The sequence below is a fragment of the Hippoglossus stenolepis genome, chromosome 18 (genome assembly GCF_022539355.2).
Source record: "Hippoglossus stenolepis isolate QCI-W04-F060 chromosome 18, HSTE1.2, whole genome shotgun sequence".
NCBI lineage: Eukaryota > Metazoa > Chordata > Actinopteri > Pleuronectiformes > Pleuronectidae > Hippoglossus > Hippoglossus stenolepis.
In genome coordinates, this window is record NC_061500.1 from 4626167 (window position 1) to 4641769 (window position 15603).

General features: G+C 45.6%; 1 protein-coding gene across 7 annotated transcripts in view; it reads left to right on the forward strand.

Annotated features, from left to right (window-relative positions):
* The window catches only part of grin1a (glutamate receptor, ionotropic, N-methyl D-aspartate 1a), a 29667-nt gene extending 15504 nt beyond the window's left edge, over window positions 1-14163 (forward strand). For 4 of the 7 annotated variants that reach the window (XM_035184497.2, XM_035184495.2, XM_035184493.2 and 1 more), the window contains 11 exons: window positions 288-452; window positions 966-1084; window positions 1453-1565; window positions 2129-2277; window positions 2435-2592; window positions 3181-3342; window positions 3636-3745; window positions 4112-4257; window positions 8303-8329; window positions 9062-9172; window positions 12810-14163. In XM_035184497.2, the coding sequence (XP_035040388.1) occupies window positions 288-452; window positions 966-1084; window positions 1453-1565; window positions 2129-2277; window positions 2435-2592; window positions 3181-3342; window positions 3636-3745; window positions 4112-4257; window positions 8303-8329; window positions 9062-9172; window positions 12810-12878 (1329 nt within the window). In that variant the 3' untranslated portion in view covers window positions 12879-14163. The remainder of the gene's footprint in view (window positions 1-287; window positions 453-965; window positions 1085-1452; window positions 1566-2128; window positions 2278-2434; window positions 2593-3180; window positions 3343-3635; window positions 3746-4111; window positions 4258-8302; window positions 8330-9061; window positions 9173-12809) is intronic. The other 3 variants (XM_035184496.2, XM_035184498.2, XM_035184499.2) reach the window with 1 other exon arrangement.
* Window positions 14164-15603: the final 1440 nt, after the last annotated feature.

Sequence of the window (15603 nt, forward strand, 5' to 3'; positions counted from 1 at the left end):
ACAGCTTTAAATCCTGCTGGAGTTTCTATTCGATTCTAACCCAGAAATTTGGAAGGCGAAAAACGAGCATGACATTTGATTCTTGCGGTGTTGTGCAGTGCATGATTTTAATTAGAAAACAGCAATCTGGCTGTTACGTAAGACGGAGACAGTTTCAAAGCTGTGGAGCACACCCACCCCCTCTAGGCTTAACCCAAATCCTTATAACTTGCACGCATGCTGTGGTCTAGACGGCAGCAGGTTGTTCACTGATCCTCATTCTAACACCTTCCTTTTCTGGGCTCCAGGTGAACAACAGTAACAAGAAAGAGTGGAACGGCATGATGGGAGAGCTCCTGGGGGGCCTGGCCGACATGATCGTGGCCCCGCTGACTATAAACAACGAGAGAGCCCAGTACATCGAGTTCTCCAAACCCTTTAAATATCAAGGTCTCACGATCCTCGTTAAAAAGGTAAGTGGCCTGTTTGCTGCTCCATCACCGAGACAATTATTACCCCCTGAACTTCCACCACAGCACAAATCTCACAAACAGGCAACCTGTTATTTTATACCTTGTTTTTTACAACACAAACAAAAATATATCTATACCGCTTATGACTTAGAGGGTCGGGTAGGGAGCTGGGAGCCGTTCTCCTACTACCCTTGTATTTTAGTGAAAGTACAGATATTTACTGATGTAATATAGTGTAATAAAAGTAAAAAGTACCCGAAAATAAATCTACTTGTGTACAGATACATGAAAAATGTACTTTTGCACAATAACAAAGTAAAGAAACTTTGTTACATGTCACCACTGCATGCATTCATGGTATTCATGTTAGTTTGGAAAATTACTTTCAAATCTGCATCAGAAACATTCAGTAAAAAGTATTTTCCTTCATGTTTGTCTGCGATAATCAAACGTATGATAATCGTTACAGTTGTTTGTGATCAATCAATAACGCGCTGCGCTGTGTGTTTTCAGGAAATTCCTCGCAGTACACTGGACTCGTTCATGCAGCCGTTCCAAAGCACGCTGTGGCTGCTGGTGGGTCTATCGGTGCATGTGGTGGCGGTGATGCTTTACCTACTAGACCGGTTCAGGTACAAGGGGGACCTGTGTGTGTGTGTGTGTGTGTATACGTGTGCCCATGTGTGTGTTCACGTCTGTCTATTCATGACTGAATCAGCGAGTGTGTGTGTACCTGCACTCCTGAGCGCTGCAGATCTTCCCTCAGTGTGGACGCGGAGGCAGACAGAGGTGAAGATCGTCTCCAACCATCCCACCGCTCCGTCCCTGTGCCACCCGTCTTTGTCTGCTTTTCCTTTCTGTGGACGTTGTCTCCCTCTCGCTTTGCTTGCTCTCGTCCAGTTCCCTTCCCTGCCTGGGGCTGCCAGGGTTTTCCCTCTCTGCAGGTTCTCAGCCATTTCTCACTTTGTCTCCTGCAACCCTCCCAATTTCTCCACTCTAGCCCGTTTGGAAGATTTAAAGTAAACAGTGAAGAAGAAGAAGAGGACGCCCTCACCTTGTCATCTGCCATGTGGTTCTCCTGGGGAGTGTTGCTGAACTCTGGAATAGGAGAAGGTGAGACACGACCCACTAGACAAAGAGAAGAGAATCATAACTGAAAACTAACAAATCGTCTCTTACTGAGCAGTAAATGTCCCTTTTTCCCAGAACAGTGGGACGTTGTCGAGAACCTTTGATCCTTTCACAGTTTTGCAGATTTATAAAGACAAAACGTGTCGGTTGTGGCTTCAGCTGCAGGAGTTTTTTTGTTTTAGGATGACAACTTTTTTCCTTTCAACTCAGCTTTAGCAAAAACAGGCTTTGATTCAGTTTGTCTTAAACAGTTTATACCCTTTGACTTCCCTCGATTCCTTTGCCTTCAAGAGTTTCCTTTTCCTGTTTGATATTTTAGTGGTTATATGTTTTTCTAGGTCATTTTTTCTAGGTTTACGTTTTGTTTAAATTTTTCTGTCATATGTGGGTTTGCATTGTTTGACTATTTACAGTAGTTGTTGTGTTTGGAGCAATACTCAGTGGTACTTACTAGAAATGGAGGTATCCAGCTAACTACCTCACTTATCTGACTTGAAGTAGAAAATGACAGAGCTGAAAGGTTAAAACTTGAGCTCACCTCACAGGTGCCCCGCGCAGCTTCTCAGCGAGAATCCTGGGTATGGTGTGGGCCGGCTTTGCTATGATCATTGTGGCCTCTTATACTGCCAATCTGGCTGCCTTCCTGGTGTTGGACCGGCCTGAGGAGCGCATCACCGGCATCAATGACCCAAGGGTGTGTAGAGTGTGGTGTTAGCCCCATACCATCACACACAACAACATTTTTATTCGTAGAAATACAAAAATTATGTAAAACTATTTATTATATAGCACTGGAAGTTATTAACAGGCATCACATGACTGTCTCCTCCCTCCTCCTTCTGTTTTCGCAGCTGAGAAACCCATCGGACAAATTCATCTATGCCACGGTGAAGCAGAGCTCCGTGGACATCTACTTCCGGCGGCAGGTGGAGCTTAGCACCATGTACCGCCACATGGAGAAGCACAACTATGAGAGTGCCGCCGAAGCCATCCAGGCCGTGCGTGACAAGTGAGTCTCGGCCAGGCCGGGCCGACCAGACCTAGAGTCGGCCGGCTGCTCAACCTATCAGGCACACAGGCCAGGGTCAGTCCAGTCAGCTTGAGGGTGGGTGGGTGGGTGGTGGGTGGGGGGGGAGAGGGACATGGACTTCTGGACCAGACGGAGGCGGCAGGTCTTACTGCGGTGCTCCCTCTGATCCAGGCCCATCGCCCGGCCAAGACAGGGACAGCGGCAGGTGTAGACGTGTCAACAGCAGTGGCACCAGTGTGAGTTTGAGCTAACATTGAGTGGAGCAGCCCCCTTTTTCAGGTTGTACCCAGACGAACCTCTTTGAGAAGGGGGGAACCCAATGGGGGACGCGCCCTCACCCATCGGGCATTGGATTTCATTTGGGTCGTAAGCAACGGTAGCGATTGCTGGTAAAAGCTGAATGACACACGATGTGGTGTGCAAGAGAGAGAGAAAGAGAGAGAGGGGGGTTGGAAGCCGTAAATGTGTATGTAAATCATTGTACTGTTGCACCGTAACCCCCTCCTTCCCCTCCTCCTCCTCCTCCCACCTTCCTCCTCCCGCCTCCCCCCTCCCCCTCCCCCACAGCAAGCTGCATGCTTTCATCTGGGACTCTGCGGTGCTGGAGTTTGAAGCCTCGCAGAAGTGCGACCTGGTGACCACGGGAGAGCTGTTTTTCCGCTCGGGCTTTGGCATAGGCATGCGCAAGGACAGCCCCTGGAAACAGAATGTGTCCCTGGCCATTCTCAGGTCTGTCCCAGCAGAAGCTGCATTACTCGTATGACTTTTTTCTTTTTTGGTTTCTTATTAATTTGATTTCATGGTCAGGTATCGACCAGTTAAAGCCGCCCAATACATTGCCTTATGTGACATCTTCTTCTCTGTATCTCCCCTCTCCGTCTGTCTGTCTGTCTGTTTGTCTCTGCACCTGTTCAGCTGTATGTCTTTCATTTATGTTGCTATCTGGGAGTGAGCGGCTCGGGTTATCCCGCCACCGCGGCCTGCATTAACTTTGTCACCTCTCTCCCCACCACCCCCTACAGTTCCCATGAGAACGGCTTCATGGAAGACCTAGATAAAACCTGGGTGAGATACCAGGAGTGTGACTCAAGGAGCAATGCCCCAGCCACACTCACCTTTGAAAACATGGCAGGTATGGTCCTCATGGCGTAGCTAAAGCGTTAAAAAGTGATTGGACAAAAACTGCAGTGGTAAGGTACTGTAGCCCTTTTTTGTCCAATACCTTTACAAAATCATTGTTTTAGTGTCGGCGTGGTTGCTCTGTGGAAGTGTGGTGTTCAGTATCTTGTGCTGTGGTTTTGTGTGGGTGTGGTATATTAGTATGATGTGGTTTTCAGCCGCTGTGGTCAGTAGGAGCTGGTTGAGGAAGCAGGGGCGACCACTGGGCATGATGGGCAGACCTTGCAGTCATGCTGAGTGGGAGCGGCTGAGTTGTCGACCACCAACTCACATGTCCCTCTCTCTGTTTTGTCTCTGTTCGTCTGTCCCGATCGGAAAGGTGTCTTCATGCTGGTGGCTGGAGGCATAGCCGCCGGGATCTTCCTCATTTTCATCGAAATTGCCTACAAACGGCATAAAGACGCCCGCAGGAAGCAGATGCAGCTGGCCTTTGCGGCCGTCAATGTTTGGAGGAAGAACCTGCAGGTAGGAAAGCTCACACTCGGGGAGGCCTCTAAACTTGGGTGCAAGAGAGCCAGCAAAGACCCTCACGGGGGTCGATTTCTAGGACCTTTTCCTTTTCACCACTGGTGGTCAAACTGCCACGTTGCCACATGAGAAACCGTGATCTCCGTTGTCGTCATGTACTGCAAGCGGCCACCCTGTAGGGCCTAAGAGTCTCGAGAGGCCAACAGCGCCCGTGTGTCTTGTGTGTGCCTGCAGGACAGTAAGGACGCCTCTGGAAGTCAAGCAATGGCCGGGACGCCCTCATTAGTATGTAACGATAAAGCAGGGGCCATTTTACACCTCATATCACCTCTCGCTGTTAGACTAACGATAAGATAACTGGCTTTGTGGCCCACCAACATGATGGACATCAGGTTTAAGCCTCCACCTTCCATGTCCATGGCATGAACTAATAGGTCTAAGCTGCTGCGGTGCTTTTAACGCTTCATAAGGTCAGATGAAGTGGACATGGAAAGCCAACGAAAGGAGATAAATCTGCAGTGATACAGTGATTACTGTATGGGTGATGCTCTTTGATCGTATCATATTTTAACAGCAGCCAGGGGCAGACAACACAAATAGAGCATGAAGAGTAAAATCAATGCCCTGGCACAATTGCACAGAAGTGACTCTCCCAGTATTGTCAGCGTAACTGCGTCATGCTACAGTGCACACTGTGTCTCCTTAACCAGTGTGGTGTCCACAGAGCAGACAACAAATAAAGAGAGTAAAACATGTGCACGCCGGAGGCTTCATGCAACACAGTGGCATCGGATTTAAGGGTCAGTTCTCCCAAATTTCAAAAGTGCATATCTTCAAATTCTTCTTTGTGCTTTGTGGTGTCAAGTCATGCAAATAGTTTTGGTTGCACGAGCCGGGAGTTTGACATATCTGCCGCCAAACCTATAAAATCAAGGCAAACCGAATCACATCTGATCAAAGCCACCTGCACGATGAGATACCACAAGTAAATGAGAATTTAGCGTTTTTAATTTGAGTGAACCGCCCTCTTCCATGTTCTAGCGAAGAACATGATTTGCCGCTGTGCTCCAATGCAATCAAAAGTGTTGGAGCTTCTCTCCTGCGCCCACACACGCTCCGTCCCTTCACTCTTTATGGTTTTGATCCCTGAGAGTCTGTGATGTGTGCAGCCCGTCTGCTGCCTCTCTGTAAAGCTCAGTTCCTTGGCCCTGCTGAGTAGTGACAGCAGGGCTGGAGGAAGGAAGGAAGGTACAGTATAAATCACAAGTGCCTGTCAGCAAATCCGTTTCCTCCAGAGAGTGTCTGCCATCGACCTGACTATTGTACGCAACTGTCGTGAGTGTCTTCATATGTTCGCTCTCTAGGTGCACACAGCAGGCGAATGCATGCGGGGGGGCATCACTGAGAAAGGAGAGGGACACACTAAACCAGCGCGTTTTAGATCCATGTCGGTGGTGATCATGTTGATTCCTCTGCTCCGCTGAACAGAGACAGCTCATGCATGTTCATCTGGCTCATCGACCGTCAACGTGGACCCTCGAGCTAAAAGAAAGGACACAATCTTCACTGCTCTAACTATAACCGCCGTAATGGGGTCTGATGCAAGGGGCACAGAAGGAGCCCACGGAGTCGAACTAATACAATCTGTTCTGTTCCGCGCGGACATTATTCCGGGATCTTATTAATACTGTTTGGGTGCACTGCTGCTCTGATTACTCACTGTGATCTGATTTGCACAAATTCCAAATGACAACTTGGTTATGTAGGACACAAACTCAGCACGATGGAAAAAGTCCAAGTTCCCAGTTTGTGTGGCCTCCTCCTTCCTCGGTGCGGCGAGCACTGAGACCTGGAGTCCCGTCGTCGGCCTCGTTTTGACTGCTTGCACCCGTGTTTGTACGTAACTCTGTGCTTACACTGCCTCCGGTCGGTGTGTGATGCAAAGCACTGCAGGGTACTGTGCGCCCACGTACCTTTCAACATGACGATCTAATCTCAGAGTGCGTGCACTTCTGACTAAGTGAAATCTGTTCACGTGGTACACAACTCATCCCCCGCTGGCTGACATCATCTCCACATGTTGTTGACGCTCAGACGCCCTCGGAATAAAAGTTAATTATCTAAGGTGCATGCAATGTTCGAGCTGCATGTCTGAGACTGTTTAGGAAGTGAAGCCACAGAGATGTAGAGGGAGCAGATCGAACGAGTACATTAAGCATTTAGCTGCTGTTTAAAACTAATTTATTCTCTATCATTTAAATTCATAAATTATATATCGTACAAAGTTTTATATCTAATTTCGTCTTACTTTCAGCTATGGACACTATTTGCAAATAGGCTTTTTACTGTCCAGTACAAAACATAGAACAAGCTGGGGAACATAATGGTGCATTAATATTTCCCAGAGGAGTTGATGGAGAACAAACCCAGAGTTAATATTGGATTCATATTGATGTGTAACTAAATTGGCAAATTAAAGATATAATATGTAGGAATTCTTTATTAAAATATAAAAAAAACAACTACACTGATATTATATATTTTGATGAATTGTGTACCTACATTGTTCAAACCTAGAGAAATCCACAAGTAACAGGACGTTTTATTTGGGTCGCCTTTTAAATGCGTCATATCGTCATATAATTGAATATAATCAGACTCTGAAACATCGGGTTGTGTTGACCTCTACATCCCTGAGAGGCTACATGTGTGGCTTGTGGCTTCCCCTTTAAAAAGCAGATGTCATTCAGAAGTGCACCGTCTGAGCTAAAAAAGATTTGTCCGTTTGGGTTGAAAACAAATTGTCGCAGTTCCAGCTCTCGGCCGACGATAATAACGATGATGTATGACGATGCTCTGCGGCGGCTCGTGTGTTTCCAACGTGAAACAGGCGGCTTCCTCCTCCACACTGTGCAAGTCCCATGCCCCGCTTCATCCGACGGCCCAGCATGCCCTGCATGGCCGGGACTGTGCACACGCAGCACCTCATCAGGGCTCAGAGCAACCAGACTGCAGCCCGACTGTTAGAAGAAGAGCACTGACCTCACCTGGGCACTGATTTCCTTTTTTTTTCTTTCTGAACCAAGACGAAAAGTTGCACAGGCTGAATTTCACCATTTACTAACATGAAATGTCATCTTCCAACAGGAAAAAAAATCATTTTATATTCTATTACCTGCTCTAAAATCAAGTGATGTTGTGCCAGCTTTCATCTCCACTCCACGCCAGCTAGTGCCTGCCCCTCCGCCTGACATCATGTCTTCAGGGCTTTGGGAGGAGAGCGCAGGTTGGCGGCGTGATGGGCGGTACGAGCGTACCCTAAACGAGCCTGGTCATGTGACCTGATGAACAAGGATGTACTGCGGGGCCCAGGGCTGGCCAGGATTGATTTGTCATGCTATTTGTTTTGTGTTTTACTTATTCTAAGTTTTTCCCCCTTTTTATTCCCTTCATCCATAAAGATGTTTTTTCGGCATGTTGAAATTCACACCACACTGCCCCGCCCGCCCCCAGGGCCTCCCCCCCGCCCCCCCCGGCTACCGCTCCCTCCTCCTCCACCTATTCTTTACGAACATCCATCTCAGAGCTGCTTTCTTTCTTTAAAACATTTAGCCTCTTGAAATCAAACAAATCGCTAATCTCTCCTTTTTTTGCAGCAGCAGTGAGAAACCATTTCTCCTCAATCTTTTGTTTTCTTGCACTCTTTCGCATTCTCCATCCCATTCCCTTGTGTGTGGGGTGAATTTCCGTTATACCGCTTTCAGGTATAATGACTTTAAATGGGCTTTAGTTACTGACATTTGTCGCTGTTGTTTTCCCTCCTTGATATGCATTTTACTGGCCTCTGATACTGAAGCTTCTCGACTTTTTAATACCTGCCTGGCTTTGGATGTGGATGTTTGCTTTGCTAGTTTTTCCTCTTTCTTTTTTTTATATATATCCACCCTTTTTGGGGGCTTTTGCTTATAAGGATTCTTCTTTAAAGTAATAACGATCAAGTGGATGGAAATTTATTTCATTTTTCTTTTCTCCCCCTATGCAGCCCTCTTCCTCTCTAGAGACTCAGGATGTAAGAATACCTTAATATGAGTTTTTTTTTTTCTTCGCACACCAACACGCAGTTATTGTGCCGAGAGTAGCTGTGGGGCACTCTGGCGGTATATGAGGGGAGGGAGGGCACCAAAATTGGCTCGACATCTTCTCAGGGAACAGCTTCTTTTTCTTTATTTCTTAGCAGGAAGGTACTCTGAGCGCTGTCAGAACAAGTACCGAGTAGATTCCAGATATCTTTAAAGGGTATTTTTGGCATTTCCAGTTGAACTTTCAACTGTCAAGCGTGTGTTCAGGCATTATCCAGCATATTTCAGATCTTTAAAGCAGTTTAACGCAGGTATCACACCCACTGACATCTTTACTAGTCATCACTCATTTCAATGCATCTCTAGGGGTCAAGTCAGTGTGTGTGCACATTTCTAAGGGTCAAACTGTGCCATCTCGTACAGTTCCTGTGTTGACATCGAAATGCAGATGCCCTCACACCAAGCCTGAACAGATATTTCCACTCTCTAACAGGCTGTATCCCTTTCTCTCTCCCTCTTTGTGCATATTACACTTCCAAGTGCTGTAATCTTTCTCACAAGGACCCTCCCTCTATTTAGACAATACACAGTAAGGTCATTTACTGGGGTGGTGGTGGTGGTGGTGGTGGTGGTGGTGGGAAGAGAGCACGGGTGAGACTGGAACCACGGTTGTCACCCCAGCCAGAGAACATGAATAATGTGTCTACATATATTCATTTTAGGATAGGAAAAGTGGTAGAGCAGAGCCCGACCCCCAAAAGAAAGCCTCTTTTAGGTCCATCAGTACCAACCTGGCCTCCAGCATCAAGAGACGTAGGTCCTCCAAAGACACGGTAAGGAGACGAAGAAGCGACATCTTCCCTTGTTTATTCCTCCGTCTCTTTTTCCGTTTCCTCTCCTCCTCCTCTTCTGTCTCTTCCTCCGTCCTCTTTCTCTGTCCACTCTGCCAACATCCCCATATCCGGCCGCGACAGAGACCCATACTCCACTCACCCATTTCCACGCGACTCCTGCAGCCTCTGCCACGTGTCTGTCCGTCTCACCATCGATCAGCCATCACCATCTCGCATCTGTAGCTCCTCTAAAGGCCGGAGGGCATCAGTGCAGGAACTCAGGGTAGGCCAGGGAGCAGGCGTCCCACGTGTCCAGGGTTTTTATTTTTTTGGTGGGATTAGTGGCTTCTGCTGGACGGGGGGGGCGACAAAAGCAAAAAGCAGTCTGCCAGTGGTGTTTTGTCTTGGGCTGCTCTTCCTCCGTGCCGCTGGTTTGGACGTGGATTCTGGCGATTGTGTCCTATTTGGTGGCGATGTGGTGTGTGTGTACTGTACATGAACTTGTGTCTTTACATGTTCGCGTCCTGTCTTTTTGATTGCTTGAACCTTCGTATATATCCACCTTTCTTTGCATCAAATCCCGCCGCTGTTGGTTTGCTTTTGGTTTGAAAAGCATGCGCTGGTGTTCTGTCTTTTTTCTTTTCCCATCTTCAAGGTAGTCGTCGTGACGGCCGGTCCTCCTGAGAAGAAGAACTAACGTGCTGTCTTATTGATCAACAGGGTTACACTCACGGATTCCTATTAATCAAATTACTTTTTTGCTTTGTCATATTTTTATTTGTCATGATTCTTGTTTAATTTTTCAGTGTCCTCGTGCTCTGACCTGTGCATGCCTCTTTCAGGGAATATTTTCAGGTGGTGAAAATGCTCTTCTCTTGTGTTTTAACCGGCTACAAACTCTGTGAAGCCTTAGACTCTCATTGTGTTTCAAGGCAAGCGTAAAACACAAGCTCTTCTCTCTTTCCCTAAATTGCGGTTTTTACACCAGTTTTGTTGCTTGACTCCTTTGTTGCAGCATAATGAGAGTGTCAGGTTTTCTTCACGCCTTCACAGCTCAGATAAAAAGCCCTGTTCGTTGCGGTGGGGAGGTTGTGCTCCACAAGCTCGGAGTGCCCTGACAGACCAGTGACCCGCGGTCATTGTCCCCAGCTGCTTCACCGGGCGAAGCTGGTCGCCGACCGAACCTGGAACAGGCCTCTAGAATAAAAAAACATAAATAAGGACGTTAGATCTCTGGAAATGTAGAACAGACACCTTCACGGAAAGAGAGGCTTCTGGAATAACACTGTTTTCAACGTGTGTCTCAGGGGAGATGTAGCCCGAGCTAACGGGTCACACAGTAAAGATATTTCTCTGCGTGTTATTATTTGCTTTCCTGTCTTTCTCTCTTTCTCTTTTTTTGGGGGGGGGGGATGTTTCACATTTAGCCAAACCACCTCTCCTCTTCCCTGGAGGTTTCTCATTTGAGTTGGTCTTGTTTGAAGAGAAGAAGAGTGGAATCGCCATTGCTAACCCGGTTCAGATGCTGCTTCGGGACCCCTAGTGGATACAAAAATAATATATATATATATACAACAGCTTTTAGTATCGCTACGAAAAAAGATGCTCTACTTGAAATATTTACCATCTTCAGTCTTTGACCATTATTTTAATTTTATATAAATGTTCTTCTTTTATATTAATGGATATCAATGGACTTGAGTGTCAGTGTCCCTCACCCACATGCCACACTGCTCCTCTCTCCCTCTGCCAGCATGCCGACTACTCTAACTGTCATAGAAACGGTAGAAGAAGTAGAAATGATCCTTTTTATTTTTAATCGTGCCACATGTTTAGAATCATTGAATTAGTAGCTTTATAAGCATTTCTTGTGGTTGTGATGTGAGTGAAGTGTCTCTCTCTTGCTGGTCCACTTGACCCCCAGTAGGGTGCGCTGTTAGCAGGTCCTCAAGGTACAAGACATTACGGAGGGGGCTGTAAGCCACACGATAATGATGATGATGATGCAACTCTCGGGTCAAGGAGATGAGCAACATCCACAATTTTCCACTTGTTATGATTGGGTCTGGATGTTGCCTCATCTGTCAGCATGTTAGTTGCATCACAACAGCTTCTAAAGCTCACATGCTTGAATACACTGGCTCTAAAGTGAGAGGCGACAAAATTCGAAGATCTTGCCTCCTAATTGAGAAAATACAAAAATAAATATTTGTGAGGCGGGTAAAACGGAGGCAAGACTCTTCCCTGTTCTGGTTCTGCAACAATATTTATTTGTTATGCATTTAATGTTCCAACTAAAGAGGTTTCAATGCACATTGGTCGTTGTGAAACCGGTTTTACCAACATGGCGCTGAGTCAGGATTATGACTGGCATGTTGGAAAAATCAGTTGGATTATGAAAAGCATAATGCAGACGACTCTGCTGCTCCGCCCAATTTCACAAAAATGATGAAGCAATTCCACAAAATCCTCGATTTATCCAGTATTTGACTCTATTCACAGTGTTTAATGAGGCATTGTTTCATCAGGTTTCTATTTTCTTGCTCATTAGCAGAAAAAAAGCCTCTTCAGCGTTGTGCAAACGTGGCTCGCTGCTGTCGAACACTGAAAAGACTCGGAGGCAAAAAAAGAAAATCACTGTTGCCATAGAAACTGAGCACCTGCATGGAACCGGGATGCGGTTTCCCCTCTCATCACCGTAGACGCCTACAATTCAACGCACTCTGCTTTGAACGAAGCACAGTGAAGTGGGGACGGGACGTAAGAGTCCCACACAACAGCACTTTGAAATCGGCCTAAAATTTCATCTTCTCTGCACCCAGATGCTAAAATTAGACGAGCCGCCCAGTCTGCACGAGTACAAATGGCTGCGGGGAGATGAATGAGCTGTCCGCTCCATATCCAGGACAGAACATGATCACCCAGGCTGAAAAGACAAATATACTAAATGATGCCCTCTTCAAATTTGCTGTTGTCTGCTCTCAGGGGCCTTACGTCCGCGCCCAACTAGCCCACCTCAGGCAAACTGCTTCCAAAATCGAATACAAAAAGATGTAAGAATGAAACTGAGGTCTGCCTGAGGAGGGTTAGAGAAAACCTCCTGCTTCAGAACCCGTGAACCTTTCGTCCTTTGGTTTTTCCGTATCGAAACCGAACCGTAAAAAAAACAAAAAGAATGTCCATTTTTCTGTTTTAAAACCAGAACTAAAAAAAGATCAACAAAAAAGAGAAAAACATTAAATAATCTTCTGGAAATGTAAAAAAGGGAAAACAGAAGAGTGTTTTAGTGCCTGCACCTCCGCATTTCCCATAGCGTTGTATTTTTCCACAGTATCACGATAACAAAACAAAAACTCACTTTATTTAAATTAATAAACACATTTTTTATTATACTGTTTTCCTGCTCTGGTTGTCCAAAACAAAAAAAACGACACCGGGTTTTTGTTTTTATGAATCCGGTTCGAAACAGAAAAACCAAAGAACAAAGGGTACATGGATTCTTCTGGTTCTTAAAATCTAAATTAACATAAAGAAATAATGTTGCAAAAAACAATATGCTTCCAAATGCTGCTTTTGCCCAGAAATGACATCTTGTCATGTGTCTGCTCTTTCCCTCCATTTGTTTTCACCTCTGCAGCAGTACCCACCCACTGACATCACGGGCCAACTCAACTTGTCGGACCCGTCTGTCAGCACTGTGGTGTAGGAGCGAGGGAGCCACCGAGGTCCGCTCCCCGAGGAGAGAGGAAACCAGACGAGGAAGGAGGAGGGAGAGGAGGAGACCTTTTCCCCTGTTCCCTTCGAAAGGCCGGAGCTTTTCTTTTTCACTGCCTGCTGGAGAAGAGGCTGAAAACTGAATTTGCACCTTTGTTTTATTTTTTTAGATAGATCCCTGAGCATGCACTGACGAACCCATTGGACTCATCTACAACACTTCTGTATATTATCCGCCGACTTATTTAACCTTGTTTCCGTCCTTTTACTCACAGATTTACTTAATGTTGGGTGTTTCTCTAAGTTCCTCCGCAGCTGTATAGCATTTAGCAAGCCAGGTTTAGTTTGGTTACGTTTAGGGATTTAAACCAGTACTGTTCTCTACATATCACTTCTAATTAGGGCCTGGATACCAATAGTAATATTTAGTATTTCTTAACAACATGTACTGCAATAGAAGGCGGACTGTATAAGCTTCAAAGTATTTTTTAATAGGAACTACTTGTGTTTTTATCTACACTTTTAGATGAGGATGGGAAACACTAATAATGGCACTAACAAAGAGAATATGACTACTCTCGTCTAATGGAAGCATGTGTGTGTGCTTGTATAAGAGCTTTATGTATCTGAATGAGGATACTGATGTTTGTTATTTTCAACATATAGAGTTTGTTTCTCGTATTTAATCTTGCACCAATCTCCCAAAAACGCATGTGTTCTTTTTTCTGGCAGGAACTCGGCTTCTTTTTAAGAAAAAACTGTTTGGCTTTAATTCTATTTATAGCAGGTGAAGTTTCATCATTTGTCTGTTGAAACCGTTACGTAAGGCTTCTGTGTTTTCGTTTTATTTTATGTCCGAACAAGTTTGACATGCAGCCACAAGCCATGTTGTGTTTGGGGACGCCCTCTCTCTTCCTCTCTCCTGCCGCGGCACACTTTCTCATTTCCAGTCTCGAAGGGGTTGCATCAAGGGGCCAGGTTTTTTCACCCAACCAGAACTCGGTCCTTCCTGCAAAACCTCCTCCCCGAGCCGTGCCGAGCCGGGCCGGGCGGGAGATCGTTTACAAGAAGGAACCTGAGTGAATCGAAAGCTTTGCTCAGCCTGCAGGTTTGTGTGCAGGTCTTGGTTAGATGCAAAAACAGGCCTTTTCCCAGCTTCTGGATGTGAGAAACCACTGCTGTCGGTTTACAAAGACTATCACTTCCCTTCCTGGTGTCTGGCACTGCAGAGCACTTTATGTCGAGGGGTCTCCCAAACCGAAATCTGCTGACTTACCCAGAACAGAACCACTAGAACATCAGTCTGATGTATTAACTTCTCCACTTGATTCAATTGCACAAATCTCTTTTTAATGCTTTATCGAGAAATCGTGTTTACAGTCTTTATAAAGAAAAAGAACAAAATAACACTTTTTAAAACACAATTTGGTTTCTGAACTTGAAACCGAGATGTTGCTTCTGATCCTGTTCTCCTTCCAGCCTGTGCATGCTTCTGTCTTCTTATCGGTGCTTTGGTTTGTTTTCGGGATGCGTGTCGTGGCCGTGTACAGTTGAGCTGAGCTGCGCCTCAGTCGAATGAAATGTAAATAAGAGTCTTATGTCCAGTGTAGGTGGGGCTGAGGAGATTGTACCGCGCTCGTTCGATGACTGCGCCTGAGAATGTCCTATGTTATAGTTACACAATACAGCCGTGACACACAGGCATGCATTAACACACAAGCGCACACACACACACACACACACACACACACACACACACACACACACACAAAACCCCTAAAGGGAGAAATTGCCTGTTTTTCTTACCTTTTTCCAGGAAAGATTGCATTGAATCATCTTGTTTATACAACTGTAAATAAAATATACTTACGTTGCCAACTCTAATAATCCTGTCATTTAATTATTTAAGGATTAAAACCAACAGTTGCTCACATTATCAATTAATCCAAGTCTCAATCAATCCAATTATTGTGTTGGCTGCAAAATATCACAAAATACTGCACATGGAAGACGAAACAATCTGTCTCAACAAAAGTTAAAAACATTTTACAGTTTGCAGTTTTGAGATTTAAAAAGTGTTGCGATCGCACAGCAACACGACAGATTTGTTTCACAGCTCCACTGCCCGCTGCTGAGAACAGTTCAGCACTAATGGAGAGAGAGTGCTGCTCACACGGGGGAAGCATCATATTTGGCAGCCAACTTACCAGCAGGTGGTCTGATCTGCTTTTGGCAGAGACGGACACTTTTCATCTCACGGTCCAGCGGAGCATGATGGAGCCTCTATCTCGCACAAGAGGTTGAGAGTAATTTCCTGGTCATTTAATTTATTATTGGAGACAGGACTGTTAATTAACTGCCCCAAACTTCTCCGAGCAGCTGCACCCTTCATGTTCATGTTGACTCATTTGGGTTTGGACGTTTTAATTTACTCTGGAAATCCGATTTTCTTTCTTTTCACGAGACCTATTATTAGAAGAGTTGTATAAACCTTATTAAACCTGGGGGTTACGAACCATGCACATCAGAGACTATTTATAAAAGTGAACAACGTGTCTCCACTTCCCACTACTCACAGATGAAACCAAAATATTCTGCATATATACCAACGCTGCCATGTTGTGCATTTGGAGTCAGTGCATGTGCAGTAGCCATTGGAGGACGGAGCTGTGGAAGGTCACCGATTGGCCACGCCACTCGACCAATCGTGAATCAGT